General features: G+C 36.7%; 1 protein-coding gene across 5 annotated transcripts in view; it reads left to right on the top strand.

Moving 5' to 3' along the window:
* Ptprb (protein tyrosine phosphatase receptor type B) overlaps nucleotides 1–23,825 on the top strand; it is a 121,137-nt gene that overhangs the window by 52,186 nt on the left and 45,126 nt on the right. For all 5 annotated transcript variants that reach the window (XR_002025127.2, XM_019206541.2, XM_019206540.2 and 2 more), the window contains 6 exons: nucleotides 3,436–3,702; nucleotides 8,201–8,464; nucleotides 13,498–13,761; nucleotides 14,293–14,556; nucleotides 15,451–15,714; nucleotides 17,241–17,510. Coding sequence is in view for 4 of the 5 variants with exons in the window: in XM_019206541.2 (XP_019062086.1) it covers nucleotides 3,436–3,702; nucleotides 8,201–8,464; nucleotides 13,498–13,761; nucleotides 14,293–14,556; nucleotides 15,451–15,714; nucleotides 17,241–17,510 (1,593 nt within the window). In the remaining variant the exon portion in view is untranslated. The remainder of the gene's footprint in view (nucleotides 1–3,435; nucleotides 3,703–8,200; nucleotides 8,465–13,497; nucleotides 13,762–14,292; nucleotides 14,557–15,450; nucleotides 15,715–17,240; nucleotides 17,511–23,825) is intronic.

Genomic DNA, 23,825 nt, shown 5'->3' with positions numbered 1-23,825 from the left:
AGTACTGGTATTACAGGCTTGCACCACTGTCCCAGTATTGTAACTGTTGAAAAGTCAGTTGTCAGCCTAATCCTATTCTACTATGAGAAATCTGTCTGTTTGGTATGAGTATTTTTAAGATCTACTCTTTACCTTTGACATCCTTTTATTTCACAGTAGTGATCTACGTGTACAAATATTTTTGTTACCTTGCTATTTTCAGATAATATCATTCCTCAACGTTAAGGGTACCCCTTGATTTTAATTGCTATGCTTTTCACTTTTAAATACCCTCCCTGATTCTCTTTCAAATCTATATTGTGATCTTTTGCTCTTTAGTTGTCTTTTCATTCTTTATTAGCATTGGAAATTAAAATTTTTGTTTTAGGGGCTGGAGATGTGGCTCAGTGGCACCACACCTGCCTGGCAAGCACAAGATCCTGAGTTTGATTCCTGGTACCGAAAAAAAAAATCTGTTTTACATTCTGTTGATCATTATAATATGTGACATCTTCGGGAGTTAAGTCTTGCACTCTTGACTTTGCTGCCTTTTGTTCATAGTGTTTTATTCCTTGGACTTTTTTTAAACCACAAGCTCATATTTCTTGGAATTTTATTCTATGAGAATTCTGTGAGGCCTTGTTTGAAGGTGGATTCCCAAAAGAGGGATTTTTTTAATGTTATCTTTCAAGTGCACAGGACCACTGTCAACCATCACCTACTTTAATAAAAGTTGTCAACCTGAGGTTTTTTGAACACCAGATTTTATGACTCCAAGTTAAAAACACCTTGAATCTATTTTAAAATTATAAATTCTCAAAGAAATCATTTTTCTCCACCCGAGGCTAAGAAGGCTAGGGGTAGTGTGAGGAATAGAGATTGAATACTTATTTCACTTATACTTGGAATGTAGCCTTTCAGGATCCAGTGTTATGCAGACAGTCATTTATAAGACTCCTCAGCCTAAAAAGGTCCCACATTTTATATCTCATTTTTGAGATTCCGAGATGCTTTTAAAACTTAAATTTATGTTTGAAAGATGTCCCTAAGGCAAGTTTGCTTCAGTGATCCAGTTACCTCTCTTTTGCTTACATTGTAGCATCTTAGAACTGCTTATACTATTAATAACTCATTTATTTATTCATTTATTTATTTGTTTGTTTATTTATTTGTGTGTGTGTGTTGTACTAAAGATGGAACCCAGGGGTGCTTTACCATTGAACTATACCTCCAACCCTATTCATTTTTTATTTTGAGATAGGGTTTCAAGAATTTGTCCTTGCTTGCTTTAAACTTGCGATCTTCCCACCCCAGCCTCCTAAACCATTGGGATTACAGGAATGTGTCACCACACCCAACTAACTACTTTTTTATATTTAATCCAAGGTATATGTTGTGTTTATCTCCAGAGTTTTCATGTTCCTAGCTCATCATACTGCCAAAACAGGAGAGTCAGGGCATTGCATTAGACCTAAGATTGTTTCCTTTATCCCCACTACCATACAACTGTGTCATATTGTATGTGTACATTCAACTTTTTAAGAAACTGCCAATCTTTTTTCCACTCTGGCTTTGAAATTTTATTTTACGTATTCATTTGTGTATTCATTTTTTTAGATGCTGCCAAGACTAGTCTCAAACTCCAGGGTTTGAATCCCTATCAACAAAATATGAGATGTCCAGTTTCCCCACATCCTTGGCAGCACTTGGCATTATCAATTTGTTTTATAATTAAGCTATTCTTATAGGTGGGTGGTGGTATCTCATGTGGTTTAAATTTATCTTTCCCTAATGTCTAATGGATGTGAGAATGTGTTCATGTGCTTATTCACCATCTGTTTATCTTGTTTGGGAAAGTTTCTTTTGAAGTATTTTACCCATTTTCTCCTGTAAATTGCTCTTTTATCACTGAGTTTTGAGAGTTCTGCGTACTAGACACAAGTCCTCTGTCAGAAATGGAAACTAAAAATATTTTCTTCTCGTCTGTGGCTTGTTTTTTCATCTTATTAGTATATTTTGTTAAATAGAAGTACATGATGTCCAATTTAATGTCCAATAAATTATTCTTTCATAAGTCACACTTTTGGTATCATACCTAAAAAAAAAAAAAAAAAGATCTGTGACTAACACATGATCACACAAAATTTTTTCTAGAAGATTTTTAGTGTTAGGCTTTAAATGTAGATCTATCAAACATTTTGGGTAAATTTTAATATATGGTATCGAGGCTTCTTTGCATATGGACATCTAATACTGGTAATTCCAGAATTAGTTTTTTAAAAGACTGTCCTTTCTCCACTAGATTTTCTTTGCCTCTCTGTTTTAAAAAACATCAGTTGACCATATATTTGTTTTCTATTTCAGGACTTTCAGTTCGGTCCCACCAAATGTATGCCCTTTTGTCCTTTGCTAATATCATACTGGCTTAATTACTGTGGCTTTCTAGTGAAATCAGTTGATGTTAGTCCTCCAACTTTGTGCTTTCTTTTCCTAAAATTATTTTGGTCATATAGTTCTTTGTTTCTATATAAAATTAGAAAGTTGGGATAGAATATTCTGATCCATGTATAGGACATTTTTAAATGAGTATATTTGTATCAATGCAAAAGTCAACAAACTCAGAGAAGAACTAAGCTAAAGTTCTGATCTTATGGTTGAAGAAAGAAGCACAAAGAATATATCTTGACCAAGTGCCAAGTCAATATCTGTATATAAGATTTGGTCATGGACAGCTTGGAAGTAGCAGTAGTTGTTAATTAGGAAAAGGTCATAACAAACTTAGAGGTTAGACATATTCCTGGGTTGCTTATTTGTCTGCACTTCAATATAAGCTAAAAACTTACTTTTTATGGTATTTGGTTTTTCTTTAGTAAAAAGAATAATAGACAACTTTGTCCTATAACACATTCAGTGTGGAGTAGGCATTCAGTAGCTGATATATTATCATTATTATTTTATAGATAATAATGTAGTTTATATTGTTCTTAACACTATTGTGTATGATATAATTCCCTTTGAGAATGTACCAGTAAAGAACTAATCAGTATGTTAGACCTCATCACTAGGCACTCCATAAGAGTCAGTGGCTCAGATAGATCACATGGCTTTGAATTGTCATGGATGTAAGGACAGAAAAAAAAAATCACATTAAATAAATCTTCAAAAATAGCAGCTCCTCATTATTTAAAATAAAATCTAACAAATATGCACCACCTCATCCTTGGACCACAAATAGTTTTGATTTACCATAAAAACAGCTGTATCACAGTAGCAGAGCCTCAAGAAAGGAGTAATTCGCCATGTGCCACAAGAAATAGAACTGACAGTTTATAGCTAAAACAACCAAAAACACTTTTTTAGCATTTTTCAAGTTGTTTACATTTTTTGACCCATATTTCTGCATTTTCTTACGGTGAGTAAGTATCTTTTGTTTGTCTTCTGTCTACTGTGTTTTAGTGCCTGCCCAAGTGACTGACTTGCATGTGGCCAACCAAGGGATGACAAGTAGTCTGTTTGCTAACTGGACAGAGGCACTGGGAGACACAGAATTCTACCAACTCTTACTGATCCATGAAAATGTGGTTATCAAAAATGAAAGTGTCACCAGTGAGACTCATAGATACAGCTTCCATTCTCTGAAATCGGGCAGCCTCTACTCTGTGGTGGTAACAACAGTGAGTGGAGGGATCTCATCCCGACAAGTGGTGGTGGAAGGAAGAACAGGTAAGAAGAGGAGACGTAAGTATCTGTAACTTAGGGAAATCTGAATAGATGAGGATCTCTGACCCCAAGCAGAATTTTGAAAACATACTGAAAACAGACCTAGTTCTTCCTCATAAAAGCCAAATTTCAATACCATCCCAGTGCATGTAGCATGGAAATTAACTGGTGGTTAAGAATGGGAGAGAATAAATACGATATTTCTAAACTTTCCAACAAACATTTCAGCACTTGATGCCTGAACTAATCCTCTCACTTAGTTGATTTCTTTTGAAATGTTTATGGCCCAATTAAGGTAAACAAAAAATGAAGGATCGTCCATTGTATTTATATTATTGGTTTTAAGACTTAGAAAAGAAATGATCTCTAATTTACATGGTTAAAAGTTGATGTATATAGAGTCGGTGTTACCCAGTCTATCCCAAACTTCTGGGCTCAAGTGATCCTCCTGCCTCAGCTTCCCTAGTAACTAGGGCTCCAGGGATATGCCAGTGTGCCTGGCTAAAAGCCATATGTATTTTTATAAGCAATATTAAAAAGTGTTTAGTACTGTATGCCACCTAAACAATCTTCCTGACTTAAAGTGTATCCAGTCAAATAGGCAATAGAGCTAAGTAGAGAAATAAGTATCATTATGGTCACGTATATCAGAGATCCTTGGCACCAAATGTAATTTTCTACATGATGCAAGAAAAGTACATAAATCTAAACATACTAACATATCATTTCATATAATACATAAAAATCTATGTTCTAGTTTCTTAAGAAAAAATTATATAAACCAAACAGAAACTTTAATAATTATTGGTGAATGGCGAGTCAAGTCAATGGCCTTGCCTACTTAATTTTTTATGATTAACATAGGTGAGATTTCAGGCTTTTCTTTCTGTATCCCAATGCTCTAATTCTGAGCATCAGATGCAGTTACCCTAGAAAGAGGTATACAGAACTATGCAATTCGGGTGTTTCTCATTGAACAGCTCCATTGGTTGATTCTTCTCCAAGTAGCAAGCCAGGGAACCAGGATCCTACCATCTCACCATTCCTCTAGATTCTCAGAGCTCTCCCCATTCCTCTAAGAACAGAAGCGGAGATGAGGATCAAGGATGGCACAGATTACCAAGCCTGAAGCAGACACATCACTTATATTCACATTGCACTGCCCAGAACTCAGTTACATGGCCACAATTAGATATACCTAACTGCAGTGGATGCTGGGAAATACAGTCTAGCTGTGTGTCAAGAGGAAAAGGAAATATTTTGTGCACAATGAGTCATGTTTTTTCACACAGGTTAATTCTCATGTTAAAAATACCACAAGGGGTCTGAGAGTATAATTCAGAAGTAGTGCACTTGCCTCACGTATGTGAGGCCCTGGATCTCTTTCGCAGAACTGACAAAAAATTCTAATAAAATGCCATAAAGGCTGTCCAATTCACTGTGATATACTAAAATAATTTAATGTCTACTATCACTTGAAATAAGTGGATATTTGAAATAAATGGGATTTGTAATTACTTTTATGGTTCTATTTTAAGTCTAACAGAGGAATAAGTATTTGACTCATATGGTAGGAGTATTCAAAAATGAGAAAATATATTCTTTGAAGAATGACCACAAATGTGTAGGAAAACACAAAATATTATTAAGTATAAGCAGGTATTATTATATCCAAGAATTATGGAAAAATGGGACACTCACAGAAACACAATAACTCGTGATTTCAGAAAGTGTCTAAGTAATGGTTACCACCTTTTCAAATGCTAAAATATTGGTCAATATCAAAAACATTTTTCAAAGCTTTTCTTATCTTTCACATGTTTCCAAAGAGTTGAAACATATAAATAAATCCTTCCAACCTAGATAAGATAGTATTTGAAAGTAAAGATATTATATGTTTAACAAATTTAACACTAATATGAAAAAATGCTCATTCTAAAGGAAAAAGGTACAAATTTGTTACATAGTTTTCTTAAACAAATAAATTAAATATTTGACAAAATTTTTGATAATTGTATCTTTTCTAATAAAGTATTAGTAATTACAAGTATTTCCAACAGTTTGACAAAAGAAAAGATACTATTTTGAGACTAACCAAGGTATGTGTGGATAGTAAAAAGAAGCAAGGAAAAAAGGAAAGAAAGAAGGAAGGAAGGAAATACACCAGTATATAAATTTTATGGATAAAAGTTTAACTTTATATTTAGGACATGTCCATAAAATGTAATAAAATTAAAAGAATTGCTGAATAGGTTGCTGTATATAACTTTTGGTTTAAGATTGATTTGGGTGCTTGACTCACAAAATTAGATCATATTAAAATTAGAAGGAGTCTCAGAAGTTACTCAGCTAATCCTATCCTTTATATGTAACATACTGATATTAGCAACTATATAAAAATAATCAGTTAAGGACTGGGAATTTAGCTTAGTGGCAGCATGCCTGCCTCACAAGCTCAAGGTCCTGAGTTCAATCCCAGGGACTGCAAATAATAATAATAATAATAATAATAATAATAATAATAATAATAGTAATAATCAGTTAAAGTTAATCAACTAATGGTGAAAACGATAATGCAACTCATGCACACTGAAAGATTTTATTCTTATGTTTACTAACGGTAATACTATTTATTAGATACTTGTTGTTTTCGTCCATGAGCTCGTGGAACAAGGTTCAGGGGCCCGACTGGGAGGGCAAGGCGTGGAATGACCACGGGGAGCTTTCTGGAATGCTTCAGCTTTATTCGGGAAATGCACAGGTTTATATAGCGTAAGGCGGGGGTGGAGCCAGGATGGCGCTGCTGGATCGCTACTGGATAGGATAAGGCAGGTTTGGAACCAGGGTGGAGTCGGGATATCTGGCACATCCTTATTGGCCACATGTTAGTTTTTGGATTGTATGCTTTAGGGGCTGAGGCGAATGGAGTCAGGACTTTAGAGGTTTTTGAGACGAACAGTTTATCTGTCTAAGGTCAGATCTCTACACACCCGAGGGGCGGATTATTCCCTTCCTATTAGCCTCGGAGTTTTCTCAAGAGAGATGGGTGCGGCGGTCTTGACGCTGCCAGACATTAATCTGATCCTCAGATACTTATCTCCAATACATTATGTACACCTTTTATTCAACACCACAATTTACTAACTTGCAATCTATGTACTTTTAGCAAGAGAGTTCTTAGAAAGTATCCATGCTGTTCGCATTTTTGTACAGCTGGCAAGTAGAAAGTTCTCAGCAAATGTCTGTGCATCGATCCCCAGGCGATATAAACAAGTAATTATACTTGCCATTAGAAAGGCCATTATCACCATAAGTGCTGTCTCTGACCAGTTTCCAGACTGTGTTCAGGATACGTTTAGTCTTATTTCTAACCACTAGAGGGCAGGAAACGCTTTGCAAAGGGAAAACAATTCCTCTAGTTTTGTCAGCTATTGAACTCCCCAGGAGTAAATAACTTCATTACACGAAGAGCAAAGATACCCCAAAATCTAAGCTCTTTAAGAAAGCTATTTCATTCTTCACCTTTCCCCTCAAACGCCTTGGCTTCATTGGTTTGGTTCGAGTTGATTCATTTGGTTCCTTAAGATGTGTGGGGCCCTTCCTACAGGGAACATCTGAATACATGTGTACAAAAATGTCCCTATTTCAAATATTTTACACAGGAACTACCGAAGGGTTTCTCTGGTATGAGAAACTGAAGGTGTAAATAAGAATCAGAGGGCTGGGGATTTGACTCAGTGGTTCTGCTGCCTGCCTCACAAGCTCAAGATCCTGAGTTCAATCCCCAATACAAAAACAAGCAAAACAAAACAAAAACAAGAATCAAAGGGTATAATAGATAATGTGAAATAGGAAGAAAAGGTGCAAAGGGGAAGGGGAAGTGGGAAGGGTAGGGGAAAAGAAAAAAGGAAATGAAATTAATATGAGAAAATGAAAAAGGAGTAACAAAATCTTTGTAAATAGGGAGGACTGGAAGCGTTGAAGGGAGAGCAGGGGAATGGGGAAAAAATAAGAACCAAGATACATCGTGTAAAGGTACAAATTCCCAATGATGAATGTCATTATATTGTATACCAAAAATGTACTAATAAAATTAATTTTTAAAAATATTTCACACAAGGTAAGCCCTAAAAATGCAGTGTTTATGAGGCACCCAAATGGCCTCCCTTTGCTTTTGTTTTACTTAGTCTCCTGATGTAAGCATGTTCAGCTAGGGCTGGGGATTTAGCTCACTGGAGTGGCACCTGCCTCACAAGCTTAAGGTCCTGAGTTCAATCCCCTGTACCACCAAAAAAGAAAGTACTCAGCTTCCAGATGCTAATGTGTGCTAATACGACATCCTCACTCTTCCTTGACCTCTGAGGTAATCAGATTAGATGTCCTTAGTCCGTAGTTTTCCATAAGCACAACACAACAGATGATTGTGATTTCTTTTGATCTTTTGATCAAAATCTTTTGATTGTGTTTTCTTTTTATATTTTCTCCTCTTTTAAAATTACAGTCCCTTCCAGTGTGACTGGAGTGACGGTGAACAATTTAGGCCGAAATGACTACCTCAGCGTATCGTGGCTGCCAGCAGCTGGTGATGTGGATAGCTATGTGGTGACACTCTCTCACTATGGCAAGGTGGTTCAGTCCCTCATCATTGCTAAATCTGTCAGTGAATGTTCCTTCAGTTCCCTCACCCCAGGCCGCCTCTACAACATGACCATAACTACCAGGAGTGGCAAGTATGAGAATCATTCTTTTGGCCAAGAGCGGACAGGTAAGGATGCGTGAAGGCGCAGGATGGCATAAAAACCACCTAGATGTGTAGCTCAAGGCATTATGTAGTAGTAGCAGTCCCATGCTGATAGCACAAAAGGCAGATGAGATCTCAAAATTGTGATGGAGTCTTTGTATTTTGATCCCAGAAACTCCTCCTGTGACCAGATGTTACCTTTACAGGAAGGTTAGCAGAAGTTGTATGGCTAGAATTCATATTATATTCAAATATTGTAGCAAGTATTTCTGCTTAGGGAGTACTTTTTAGTAACTGGCTTTTCTAACCCTATAAATGCCTAAGTGAAATAGCTGTTATGATTCCCATTTTATATATTAGGAAATCAAGATATGAGGAGGTTAAGTAACTTGCCCAACTGTCCACCTTGTTAAACAGCATTGTTAACGTTTCAGATTTTGGATTTAAATCTTACTCTGACTGACTCAAGAGCCTACAAATGTTTCTGTGCTGAAATCTTCCATGAGGGCTGAGGATTTAGCTCAGCGGTTCGGTGTCCTGCCTTGCAAGTGCAAGGACCCGAGTTCAATCCCCGGTATCAAAAAAAAAAAAAAAATCTTCTATGAAATGTGTGTTGGTCGAGACTACTATTTATCTTTTTTCATATAAGGTGAAAATGTGAACCTGTATAGTTCTGAGATTGGGGAGCAAAAATCTTAGCACATGAATGTCAGGTCTTTGATGTGCTAGAAAGAACTAAATATAGATTGCTACGATTTCCCCAATATATTTATGCTTTGGGGTTGACTTCTGAGATTTTTGCTTAAAATTGACATCAATATTTTGTCCAGTCTTTTTCCTGAGCTCTGGAATCATTTTTTTTATTTGTTTATTTTTTATTTATTTATTTATTTATTTTGCCTTTACAAATGTCCTTTTTTGCTGGGCGTGGTGGTGCACGCCTGTAATCCCATCACTCAGGAGGCTGAGGCAGGAGAATCGCTGTGAGTTCAAGACCAGCCTGGGCTACATAGTGAGTTCCAGGTCAGTCTCAACTACATAGTGAAAGCCTGTCTCAAAAAATTTAAAAAAATAAAAATAAAAATGTCTTTTTTTTCATAAGGATTAGGGACAATTGTCATTATCCTATTACCTAACACAGAATCTGAGGCTTAGCAGTCACTCAACAAGTATTTGTTGAAGGAATAACCAGAACGCCATGGTTTTCACTCACGCTGTGGGCCATGGGTGGTTTTTAGACATGAAGTAACCCCTGAAAAGTACCAGGGAAGTTGTCAAGAATAAGAAATGTCTGTGCATTTCTTTGGAGAAAGTGTGCACAATTTTTCTCAGATTTCATAGTTTTGTCCCAAAAGTGTAGAACCCTTACCTTACATTATTACAGAATGCTAAGATTGAGAAGATACAATGACCTAATCCCCTCTTCTCATTTGGAAACAGCGAAAGGGTGGTTTCTCTAAGGCCACATAGCTGTGATCAGTAGCAGAGCTCAGCCATTACATCATCTATACCGGAAAGGTATATTCATACTTTCCAACAATCTAAAGTCTAATTACACTAATGATCACAATAATGCCTTAAATCTGAGAAGCTGATTTCCATTTACAAAGTAGTCTTAAGTCAATGTATCATACTGATCAACTTGGAGCCGAAAAGTCACTAGAAATTAAACACTGTTTTATCCAATTGCTAACCCCTTGCTTCCTAATAGCATCCACTCAGGAATGTGCCCTATCCGTATGACTTCAATAATGCAAGATTCTTTTGTTAAGGTTGTTTCTAAATCTAATAAAAGAGAGCCCCTATTCAAAGCAACCTCTTGACTCTTCTACCAGCATGAACTTAGATTTGGTGCTTGACTAACGGAAGAAATTTATTTTAACTGGAGAGTCATGTCTGAGTTGTTGTTTTGTTGATTTTGGCTGATCATCTTAATTTCTTTTTCCTCTTCTAATGCTCTTCTTCTACATTTTGGGTGAAAATGCCAATGTTTCTTGTTCTGTATCACGCCATCTTATCATGCAGCAAGACAGTGCTCACCAATTACTTCAGCTCTACCTGGTGAGCTCCTTATTGACCTGACATGGTATTCAGTCTAGCTTTTCTTCTTGTAATAATTGTTTTGCCTTCAGTAAACTGCCTGGATCATTGACATTTCTTAGCCCATACATATAATGCCACTTCAGAATTTCTTCTTAATTCTACAGTGGCTAAATCCTAGCATTGCTGTCATTGGCTTCAGGCAAATATTTTTTTGGAGAAAAAAGCTTATCTGTCCTTGCTCTAAGCCTGTGGTGAGCTATAGTGTAATATAAAAACTAATCAGTAAATATAATCCCACAAAAAATGTTAGTACAACTTGTAGGTGTAGAGAGCATTGTAATGTAGCTTAGATACCCAAATACTGAAATTTCTGAATTATTTCATGATTCTGGGGCAAGAGGAAGAGAAGAATACAGGTTTGGTATGTAATCAGAACAGAAATTCTTTAAGGTATACTAAACACATACAGAAGTTTACAGGCCTAAAGGATGTATTAATATTGGGACAGAAGTTATATCCTAGATCTGAGATCATGCCTCTTTTCAACTCTCCTCATTAATATTTTTTAGCTATGTCCAAAGAGATAAGAATCTGTAAGCCAATAAGTCAAATTTAGTTCTAAAAGAACTCTAAGAATAAGTTTAAGATAATTCTTTGAGTACAGAGTTGTCTTATTTTGTAATGTCCCTAGTCGTATGCATTTACCTATATATTTTTTTGAGGGGAAAACCATAGATATGCCAAGCTGTTTAGATATTTACTGGAAATAGCCTCAGGTACACAAAATAGCATTAATCATAATTCTTGATTCAGAAAACTATGTATCAGTTCATACTTACTTTTAAGCCATTTGGTTAGTAATTTTTAATAATTCAAAATTTACATGAAGAATTGCTAACTAAAATGAAAGCTAAGACCTTGACAATAACCTGTATGAAATTATGTTATTCCCACCTCACTAATTCATTCAAGATAACATCTCAACTCTTGTTCATATCTCCTTGCTTTCTATCTTGCATAGTTTGATTGGATCTATGTACAGGCCTAAAACTTGGGGTTTTAATTTATAGTTGCTTTAACTAAATAAAAAACATATTATAAAAAAGGCTTGTTTTTTTGTTTGTTTAGTTGGTTGGTTGGTTGGTTTTTTTAGCCTTAGATTCCTTTTTTTTTCTTTTTTCTTTATTGGTACATTTTAGATATACAATATAGTTACATTCATCATTGGGACCTTGCACCTTTACATGATGTATCTTGGTTCTCATTTTTCCCCATTCCCCTGCCTTCCCTTCACCCCCTCCACTCTCCCCTATTTACAAAGACTTTGTTTCCATTTTTTTTCCTTTTCTTTTATTTTTTTCTTTTTCCTTCTTAGCTTTCCTCTATCCCTCCCACTTCCCCTACACCTTTAGAAATTAAAAAAGTTATTTTTATGCAACATGTAATCTTTTGGGCTTCCTTTAGATTTAGATTTTTCAGTTGTTACATTGATCAGATTCTGCCATATTTTATGTTTTGATATTAAGGGCAAGAAATCTACACTTTTATTTTGAGTTAATTACAAGAAATTAGTTATGACTATTATATAATATTTCACGCTTATATATTATATTACTATAAAATTAATTATACAATCATATAATGTGACCATTATATTGTCCAATGGAAAGATTTCTCCCATCCTTGGTTTTACTAGATTTTTAAATTTTTTTAAAGATCTTTAAAGTTTTTATTGTCTGTTCATACCTCTCTTTCTTTAGATTTTTTTTTCAGTGCTTTTGCAATGAACCTGGCTCTTTTTTTTTTTCTCATTGAGTTTATTAGTACATTTTAGGTATACAGCACAGTGACATTCATTAACGGGATCTTGTACCTTTACATGACAGGTCCTGGTTTCATTTTTTTCCCTTACCCCTTTCCTCCCTTACCCCTCCAAACCTCCCCCTTTACAAACACTTCATTTCCAATTTTTCATTTTCTCATACGTTTTTCTTTTCCCTTATTACCTTTCCCCTACCCTTCCCACTTTCCCTACACCTTTAGCCCCTTTCTTCCTATTTCACATTGTCCATTATATCATTAGGATCTTATGTACTATTATAGTTTATTCACACCAGAGAAACTATTCGGTATTTACACATGTGTGACTCATTTATTTCACTTAGGAGATAGGTTTTTCAATTTTAATATGCAGATAAATGGAAAATGGCATTTCATTGTGGTCTTGAATTTCCTTTATCACTAATAATGTAAAGCATCTCTTTATATATTGATTAACCATATATGTTTTCCCTTCTATTTTTATTTTGGGAGTTTATTCTTTTCTTGGTAACTTTTTAATCACATCTCAAGACACTAACGTATGCTGCAATTATTAATATCTTCACCATCATTCACATTAATCAGCAGTTTCATGTTTGATGCTCCACTTTATATGTGACATTTTGCGTAGGCAAACAATAGCAGGTTCTGTAAGGGCCAGAGATTTAGCTCAGTGGTTCTGCCACCTGCTTCTCAAGCACAAGGACCCAAATTCGATTCCCAGTACAAACAAACAAAAAAAATCTTTCTCATCAGGTTCTGCTAAAAGATCCATTTAATCATGTCAAGTAGTGTGATAATCTTTTCACTCCAGAAATTTGTGATCTAAAAGTTGAAGATTTTTCTTTAAAATGCACACATTAAAAATCTAGTTGCTAGGGGAAAGGGAATAAGGGAAAAGAAAAATTATGAGAAAATTAAAAAATGGAAATAAAGTGTTTGTAAATGAGGAGGGGAGGAGGGGGTGAAGGGAGGGCAGGGACAAGGGGAGAAAATGAGAACCAAGACCTGTCATGTAAAGGTACAAGATCCGTAATGAATGTAACTGTATTATATACCTAGAATGTACCAATAAACTCAATAAAAAGAAAAAAAATCTAGTTGCTTTCTTCTATTGTCCTAGATTGTCATCTGTGATTGATTGCTCAATCAGTATCACTAAATCTTTAGCCATTCTCTAATCTCTTTTTCAGTGCCTGAGAAGGTCCAAGGAGTCAGTGTTAGCAACTCTGCCAGGAGTGACTATTTGAAGGTGTCCTGGGCACACGCCACAGGTGACTTTGATCACTATGAGGTCACCATTAAAAACAAAAACAACTTCATCCAAACCAAAAGCATTCCTAAGTCAGAAAATGAGTGTGTATTTGTTCAGCTAATTCCTGGACGGCTGTACAGCATCACTGTTAGTACAAGAAGTGGACAATATGAAGCCAGCGAACAAGGGAATGGGAGAACAAGTAAGTGAAAGGATTGCAATTTGACTGGACGTGAAGGTCACTGCGTAACTAACTCATCTTAATCTTGAATATTTTTAACTTACTAGTAACTTACATTTTCAGTAACTGTCATGACCTATCATTGCAGAATATTTATTATTAGGTAAAAGCCAGCATGATGAGGGAGATAGAAGGCCAAATACTCCAGTTTTCTTCTGTCTTCCTGCACTGTGGCATTAAAATTCTGAACAACTTGTTTTATCTTAGGATTGAGCGCTTAACTCCTTTTACCCCATTCCTTTCCTTTTACTCCATTCCTTCTACTCTTTACTCCATTCTACCAACACGTAGAATATAGGAATTTTGACGGGAGGAAAAATCACAACTTTATTGGTTGCTTCCAATTTTTCTTAATTATGCATAAAATAGATCGAGTGTTTCATTTACGCAAGAGAGATGTTTGCCAGTTCCTCGAATGTGATTCCTAAGTTATCGTGTAGGTAAACTCTGATCAGTTAGTTTCCTGAAGTATCTTCTCATTTTTCTCCTCAGTCCCAGAGCCTGTGAAGGATCTAACGCTGAGGAACAGGAGCACTGAGGACCTGCATGTGACCTGGTCACGAGCTGATGGGGATGTTGACCAGTATGAGATCCAGCTGCTCTTCAATGACATGAAAGTATTTCCTTCTTTTCACCTTGTAAATACTGCAACCGAGTTTCGGTTCACCTCCCTAACACCAGGGCGCCAGTACAAAATCCTTGTCTTGACCATCAGTGGAGACGTACAGCAGTCAGCCTTCATTGAAGGCTTAACGGGTAATCTGAAATACTGTTTTTCAACCAGCACAGAAATAGTAGTGTAATCATGGTGTTGGATGGTTGTAAACCCCGGGCACTTAAAATTAAAGGGAGATTTCAAGGAGGAGAAAGGTATCATGATGATGACAGTGATGTTGTCCATGCTGGATAACAAAGGGTGAGATGATGAGGTGGACAGAGACAAACTTTAAGAGAACTAGCATTGAGCTGAGGCATAGCTGGTGCTTGTGCGGCTCACAGATTCTTACATTTTAATAAATAACTCTTACATGGGTGTCACGTCCTTGAACCTCTTGGGAGAGTTACTAGCATAGTATTTAGTGACAGTTTACCCTGAGCCACAGCAAAGCACTGTGTACAGTCTGTTCAACCCTCACAACTTGGTGTGAGGTTACTGTTATCATTGCCATTTTTTAAGATAAAATTTTATAGAGGTTTGAAATTTTACCTATAGTCACATAGCTAGGAAAAGAGTAAAACAAGACTTAGACTGAGGCAACCTAATTAGTCCCTTGCTCCATTAGTGGCATTTTTCATTTCTGGTGCTCGGCTTTGATCTCTCTCTCTCTCTCTAAATGTTCCCATCAACTTCAGTTTAGGCAGAAAGGTCAGAGAAAAACAGCTGAGTGATACCTTTTCTTTGATGTGCACTCTCAAAAATGCCAAAATATAAAAAGCATGACAACTCAGCTTAGCCTCCTCCCTTCCTCCCCGCCCTCTTTCTTTCCTTCACAGTGCTATGGATTGAACCCACAGTCTTGCAGGTGTTAGGCAAGCACTCTACCACTAAGTGACTATATACCCCGCCCTGCATGAAAATTCTAGTTCTAAATTTCCACAGACCATTCTCTATATGATGACATTTAGTTTGATTTTTTTTTTTTTTTTTAGTGCCTAGTACTGTCAAAAATGTTCACATTTCTCCCAATGGAGCCACAGATAGCCTGAAGGTGACCTGGACCCCTGGCAGTGGGGATGTTGACTCCTATGTGGTGTCTGCATTCAGGCAGAATCAGAAGGTGGAATCTCAGACCATCCCCAAGCATGTTTCTGAGCACACATTCCACAGACTGGAGGCTGGGGAGCAGTACCGGGTCACAATTGCCTCAGTGAGCGGGTCCCTCAGGAACCAGAGAGATGCTTTTGGGCGGACAGGTGAGTGTCCACCTGGAGTAGGGCTGTATGGCAGAAATGCGCCATGATTTTCTGTAATAGAACAGTTAGTGGACTTAGATGTATACAAATCAAAAAGTTCAAATTTTACATCTCCTGAGTTTGCACAGTTCACTATGGTTTCAAGAAGCTTTCTCATTTTTTCTTTACATTTTTCTTTCTTAGGGATTTTTTAAACAAATGAAAATAACTGGAAACCAAATCACTTGAGTAAATTTTTATACTTGCTAAAAGGATATACATTTTTTTATTTTAACCAATTTATATAACTATGCATCTTTTAAAATTTTATCCTTTTCTCAAAATTTTTAAGAAAAAAAGTACTTTGCCATCTGCTATACCTATGTTAGCTAAAGAATAAGTATCAAATGAATGAACTGTACCTATTTGTTTATGTCAATGTCGTTATTAATAGGTTATGTTTTAAACAAAAATAAGTACCTACAAAATGCTAGACATCTAAAATGACATCTGGTCACACTACAAGATACAGATCATTGTTTCTGTCTTAGAGATGAGAAAAATAAGACTACCTGAGTGTATTAAACATCAACATGTTTACATGTAATACAAACTACAGCCATAATTTAAATCTAGGCCCATCTGGATTAGGTGCTTCCTATTCTCTTGACCATTTATTTAGCAACAGGGCTTATGGCTTCTATGCCATGCCCTACTATGCATGTATTTCATATCTACAGCCATACTATGTGCTTCTGACCTTATGTCTCACTTATAAAGTGAGAATTCATTAGGAAGATAGAGCCATTGACCAATAATTTTATAGTGTAACAAAGAAGATGTAGAAGTGAATTACTGTGCACATTTGGGATATTATGGAAGCAAATAAAAAGAGTCAAGGAAGTCTTCTAGGAGGAACTAATAGTTACACAGAGACTAAGAAGTCTTCCAGGTGAAGTACAGGTTCACTTGGTTTCAGTAGAAAAAGCAGAGATCTAGAGGTGAGAGAAAGCACATGGCATTTAGAATACTAAAGAATGTAAGGTGTGTGCCCAAGTAAGCAGATAAACAAAATCATGAAGAGCCTGTGTGGCTGGTAAGGCATTTTAGAGTTACAGGGAGCCCCTGAAGCACCCTTGGCATGGACTGGCTGTAAGAAGATGCCAAGTGTGGTGTGGAATTTAAAACAGTGGGAGTAATGAAGCAAGGGGATGGGTGAGGAGCTGGGGCAATAACGTATGAAACAGACGACATTGCCCTAATATAGTGACAGGAGAGAAGAGAGGAGACAGATTCAAAAGAAGAAATATTTAGGACACAGAACTTCAAGATTTGTGTTTGATTACATGTGGAAGGGTGAGAGTGACAATCTATATTTCTGATTTGGGCCAAAAGACAGAAACAAAAGATAATAATATGATTGGGCAGAGAGATAAGGAGTCTGATTTAACTCAATTTGATTTGATTCAATCAAGAGTCTCTCTCAATTAGTTACTTTACCAGAGGGACTGAAGCTGAATTTTCGTGCTTCTCTTGTTTCTTTGTAGTCCCAGCATCTGTCCAGGGAATAAGTGCAGATAATGCATATAGCAGTCATTCCTTAATAATAAGTTGGCAAAAAGCTATTGGTGTGGCAGAACGATATGATATCCTGCTTCTAAATGAAAATGAGATCCTTCTGAGCAACACATCAGAGCCAGCTACTGCTAAGCAGCACAAATTTGAAGATCTAACACCAGGCAAGAAATACAAGATACAAATCCTAACTGTCAGCGGAAGTCTCTTTAGCAAGGAAGCCCAAGCTGAAGGCCGAACAGGTAATTAGCATAATTTAATGTTTTGTATCAGATAATCCCACACCAGTCAGGTATACAGGCTGCAGCCCACCACACTCCAATTCAGATTTTTTATTAAAACTGGCACTATTAGAACCCTATTGCTAATGTAATAAATTGCCGTAAACTGATGGCTTAAAACAACACAAATTTATTATCTTATAGTTCTGTAAGTTAAAGTCCGAAAATGGAACTAAAATCAAGTTGTCCTGTGTCAGCAGACCTATGAATGTTCCAGAGACTTTTGGGGGAAAGTCTATTCCTTACCTTTTTCAACTTCTGGAGACTCCACAGTCCCCAGCTATGTCATCTTGTAGCTACAATCTCGTTCCTACCTCAGCATCTGTTGTTATGTCTCTTTCTCTGCTCTTCTCCCCTCCTCTGTCATTGTTTAAGGACTCTTGCACCAGGACAGAAAGTGAGCGCCATAGAGTGGGAATCCACAGTTCTCCACTACAGCCTCTGTGGCCAGCTGCAGGATGGCCCTCACCACCACCAGGAGTGGAAGCTCGCTGTTTTAGTTTTCTACCACTGTAGTTCCCTATGCCCACCTTCCCCTAAGAACAGCCATTCGTGAGCCTATACCCCCAGCCAGGACTAACCAACATGAGTTCTCAAACTTTTTGAAAAATCTAAAAAGGTGGAAGTTTGTCTAAATCCATTCCACAAAGCCAGAACTACTCTAGTAACAAAACTGGACAAGGACTCAACAGTAAAGAGAACTATAGATCAACATCTCTAATGAATACAGATGCAAAAATACTAGCAAATCTAATCTAACCACAGAGCAACAAGATAATCTGTCATGATCAATTGGGATTCATTGCAAGGATGCAAGAGTAGTTCAACATAAATAGATTAATAAATATAATACATCATATGAACAAAATAAAGGAGAAAATCAAAATTATTTTAGTAGATGCAGAAAAAGCATTCAGGACAATTCAGTATCCCCTCATTACAAAAATTCTGAACAAATTAGGTGTAAAAACATGCCTCAATATAATAAAGGCTTTCTATAACAATTTCTTAGCCAGCATCATACCTAATGGTGGTGGAAGCTGAAGGCGTTCCTCTAAGATCTGAAACAAGAAAAGATGTCTACTCTCACAACTCTTATTCAACACAGTAGTAGGAGTCTTAGCCAGCACAATTAAGCAAGGCCTACAAATTTAAAAAGGAGGAAGTCAAGTTATTTCTGTTTGTAGATGATACAATTCTATCTATAGAAAAACCTAAAGACTCCACTGGAAGACTATTAGAACTGATAAATTAAGTAAAGTTGCAGGATACAAAACCAACATACAAAAATCAGTGTTATTATTTTATAAATCAATAATGACATTGCAGGACCTGAGATGTAGCTCAGTGGTTCTCCCGCCTGCCTTGAAAGCACAAGGACCTGAGTTTGATAGCCAGTACCAAAAATAAATAACTAAATAAATAATGACATTTCTGAGAAAGAAATCATGAGTGGAATCCATTCCTAGTAGCTACAAAGAAAATAAAATATCTAAGGGCCAGGGACTTAGCTCAGCGGTTCGGGGGCCTGCTTTGCAAGAGCAAGGACCCAAGTTCAATCCCCAGTACCAAAAAAGAAAGAAAGAAAGAAAAGAAAATATCTAGAAGTAAATTCAGCCAAGGAGTGAAAGACTTCTACAATAAAAATTATAGGGTGAAGGAAGGGCAGGGACAAGGGGAAAAAAGGAGAACTAAGACCTGTCATGTAAAGGTACAAGATCCCAATGATGAATGTAACTGCACTGTATACCTAAAATGTACCAATGAACTCAATAAAAAGGAAAAAAATAAATAAAATAAAAATTATAAAATCCTGATGAAAGAAATTGAATAATATATACGCAAAAAAAATAGAAAGGTCTCCCACATTCATAGAATGAAAGAATTGATAATGTTAAAGTGTCCATACTACCAAAGCAATTTATAGATTCATTGTGATTTCCATCAAAATACCAATAACATTCTTTACAAAACTAGAAAAAAAATCCTAAAATTCATATGGAAGCTGAAAGTCATAATAGCCAAAGCAGTCTTAAGCAAAAAAGAACAAAGCTGGAAACATCACACTCCCTGACTTCAAAATATGCTACAATGCTATAGTAATCAAAACAGCATAATTTTGGCATAAAATCAACATAAAGACCAATGAAATAAATTAGCAGGCCCAGAAATACCCCACATGTTTATAGCCAATTGATCTCCTCAAAGGTACCAAAAACATGCATTGGAGAAAGGACAGCCTCTTCAATAACTGGTACTCAGAAAACTTGATATACAATGCAAAAGATTGAAACTTGATCCCTATCTCTCATCTATATAAAAATAAACTCAAAATGAATCAAAGATTTAAATGTAATACTTTGAAACAATAAAACTATGAAACAACTGAAAAAATAGGAGAAACAGCTCAAGGCATCAGTATAGCCAATGATTTTTTTATGCAATCCCAAAAGTACAAGAATAAAAAAGCAAAAATGACAAATGGGACTATATCAAACTAAGAAACTTCAGCACAGCAAGGGAAACAATCTCTAGAGTGAAGACACAGCCTAAAAAAAATGGGAAAAATATTTTTGCATACCACTCACCTATCAAAGAATTAATAGCTAGAATTTTAAAGGGACTCAAACAATTAAATAATATCCAATTAAAAATGAGCAAAGAATATGAATAGATACTTCTCAAAAGAGGACATTCAAATGGCCAACAAATTTTTCGAGATACATAAGGATTACTAGAGACTAGGAAAGTTGGGGAAGAAGATAGAGGAAAGTTGGATAATGGGTACTAAAACACAATTAGGAAGAATATAGTTCTCTTTAACCTATAACATATTTAATAAATAATTTGAAGAGAGAAGCTCAAAAGCTCCTGACACAAAATGGAGGAGATGGAAATATTAAATACCCAGATTTGATCAGTACATATTGTATACTTCCACTGAATTATTACGATGCCCCAAAATATGTATAGCTATTATGTATTAATAAAAATTAAACATTTAAGATACATAAACTCTGATTTTATTATTATACAGTATATATGTGTTAAATTATCACATTGTATTCCATGAAATTGTACAATTAAAAACTACAAAATTTTTTAAAGCTGCGGTTGTATCTCAGTGTCAGAGCACTTACCTAGCACGTGTGAGGTCCTGGGTTTGATAGAGGCAGAGAGAAAAAAAACTTGTGATTATGTCAGTCACTCCTGACAGTCCAAAATAATCTTCCCACCTCAAGATCTGTAACTGCATCACACCTATGAAGTTCTTTTTGCCATACAAGGTAACATAGTCACAGGTTCTGGCCAGTAAGATATGTATTTGGGGGGCATTATTCCAACAACCACATTAGTCTAATTGGGTACTTACTTATTAAGCGCTTAAGTCTGAAGGAGTCTGATGATATTTATAGGACATAAAGATAAATAAAGCATGCTTCTTATCTGCAAGCAAAGGACTAACTAGTGAGGGAGACAGACACATAGACAAATGATGATATATTGTGATAAGGATTGTATATAAAAGAAGAATGCCCAACATTCGGGGAAACACAGACATAGGGTAGAATTGAGAAATCTTTTAAAATGTAAGGTTTCCGAATGGTCCTGAAGAACAAAGGAGTTCTCCATGCAGACATGTGAGAAAGCAGCCTGTGCAGACCGACTAATCTGTGCAGAGGCCAGTTGGTGGGAGAAGGAGAATAAGAAGTTGTGTGTAACTAAAGTGTGTGCTGCACGACAGAAATCTAAAGTTGCCAAGCCAGATTAGGGCCAAATTATACCTTTCCTTAGGAGTTTATCTTTTTTTTTTCTAACTTGTAAGCAATGAGAAAACAGTAAAATCTCAGCTAAAGAGTAATCATTTTGGAGTAAAAATAAATCGTACCTTAGAAAAGATAAGTGAGATGGCAATAGGGGAATGGATTAAATGGAGAAGTTACCAGAAGAGGGGAAACTGGTTTATTAATTTTGTCATTACCAAGTAACTACGATATGGTAACACTGTTCCAACTGCTGGATGCACAGAAGTAAATTAAAAACTCTCAGAGTCACGAAGCTTATGTGCTAGTAAGGGGGAAAGGCAATAACCAAATAAGCAAAACATACAAGAGATTCAAGAAAAAAATTAAAGCCAGACAGTGAGATAGCAAGTGCTGAGGGTTATAAATTTTGATAATACGGTCCTCAAAGACTTCATTGAGAGCATGCTATTTGAGTAAAAATCTAAAATAAGTGAGACACCCATGTAAATACCTGATAGAGAGTATCTCAAAGCAGATCTAATAGCAAGGCCCAGTCTCTGAGAGGTATGTGCCTGGGCGAAGAACAGTAAAAAGTCTGCTCGTGGTTATGTTAACAAAATATTTCAGCATTAGGTAAGGCTGCACACGGTGGCTGCACTCATTGTAAGAGAGGGAATAGTAGATTCCAGAGTTTCTGCCTGGGGTGTCTGATAGAAGGTAATGTCATTAATTAAGGAGGAAGAAGAGCAAAGAGTGAAGGTCAAGAAGAAATCTGTGCAGTCTGTGTTGAACTGGATATATCAAAATGATTACAAAGAGAGGGAACCATAGGCAAGTGGGAAAAAAATGGATCTGAACTCAGAAGATAAGTGAGATGGACATGAAGATTTGGTCCAAAACGCTAGCTAAATCCATAAAAGGAATGAGATTAATTGCTTAATTAGTATTATAGACTAGGAAAGAGATGAAGGATGGAACCATGGAAAAAAGAAACTTTTAGGGGATTGGAATAAGGAGAGGAGAAAGCAGAAAAGAGCCAGAGAAAGATTATTTGGGATGAAGGGAAGAGAATCCAAGGGAAGTCAGAATCGACACTTGTCCTGTTCTGTTTCTATAGGCATCTTCTGACATTCAGGGAATCGAGCAGCATGTGCTCCACTGGTCTAAATGTTGGTCATTTCTAGCAGCTATTTTTAATGGGTTTGGTTTTCTGCATTGTTTCTCTTTCCCATATTCCTACATCTAGTTTCTTCTATTCGTTTTTTCCCCTTTTGTTCCCACCCACTCTGTTCTTACCGTTCTTCCTTACTTCCAGTAGCCATGTCTTAGTCTGTTAATCCCTGATCTAATTCTCGGTATTAGAGAAGTGTTTACTCACCTACACTGCACTCGTATTTATTCTAAACCAAAATAAAAGTCTGTGAAGATAATTTCTGTGGTGGTTTGAATCTGGAATGTCCCTCCGTAGCCTCGTACACTCAGAGACCAGGCTTTTGGAAGGTCACTGGATCCTAAGGGTGCCACACTCACGGGTGGGCTCATGTATGTTTAGGAGGTGGGACCTGGTTGGAGGAGATGTGTCACTGGGTCCCCGACCTGGAAGGTATAATTCTCTCTTTGGCTCCTCTCTTCCTTCTCTGCTTCCTGGCCACGCAGAGTCAGCAGCTTCCCTCCCTCCCCCACCCAGGCCCTTTCTATTGTGATGATTCTGCATTTGAACTTGATGGACATTGAGTGAAACTCCTGAAACTGTGAGCCCGACACCAGCCTCTCCTCCTTTAAGTTGCAGGTGTCAGTCATTTCATCCCAGCAACAAGGGAAATGATAAGATAATTTCCCATTACTGTTGTTTTGGGATCTCTTATGTATTTTTTAAAAAAATAATACTTTCGGAATTCGTAACTCACAAACTTCAAGATTTCTTTATTTTCCAGTCTCTGTGATATCAGCATTTCTTCTTGTTTTTGCTTTGGATTTGAAGTAGGACTTATTGGAAGGCATGATTAAGGAGGAGGGAGTAGCACAGAAGAAGTTTTTGTGAGTGCAGGGCATGCCACTCATTCAAGCATGATTGGGATGTATTTGATCCCATAGCCATCGGGCATCAGCCATCATGACTTCAGTTTCCTCCATGTTAAGCTGCTGAAGCCTCACTTTGAGATATAGACTAAACTTGATCCTGCATAGGGCCTCAAGTACCTGTGCTATTGTTTGGTGTGGATGGACATGGTGACTTAGCCAGTATAAATCCAGGCCACCATGCCCTGAGGCTTCATGACAGTACCCTACGGAATTGTCTGAAACCAACATTGGGAATAGCATAAGATCACAGACATGAACATCCACTGGAAAGGGTTGCTTCCGTGCAAGGGTACTCCATGCAAGCAACAGGTGGCCAGCACTATAAAAAAGATTTTGTTTTGTTTTGTTTTTTACAGCCATTGCAAGTCCACTTATTTTAATGCAGGGACCATGTGTTTTGGGTGGAGTGTGTCTATGCAGATATTAATCCTAGACTATGGCACTGACA

Source organism: Fukomys damarensis, unplaced genomic scaffold (assembly GCF_012274545.1).
Source record: "Fukomys damarensis isolate Sample0158 unplaced genomic scaffold, DMR_v1.0_HiC HiC_scaffold_15, whole genome shotgun sequence".
In the NCBI taxonomy this organism is placed as follows: Eukaryota; Metazoa; Chordata; class Mammalia; order Rodentia; family Bathyergidae; genus Fukomys; species Fukomys damarensis.
This window is presented reverse-complemented; position numbering and strand designations above follow the sequence as displayed.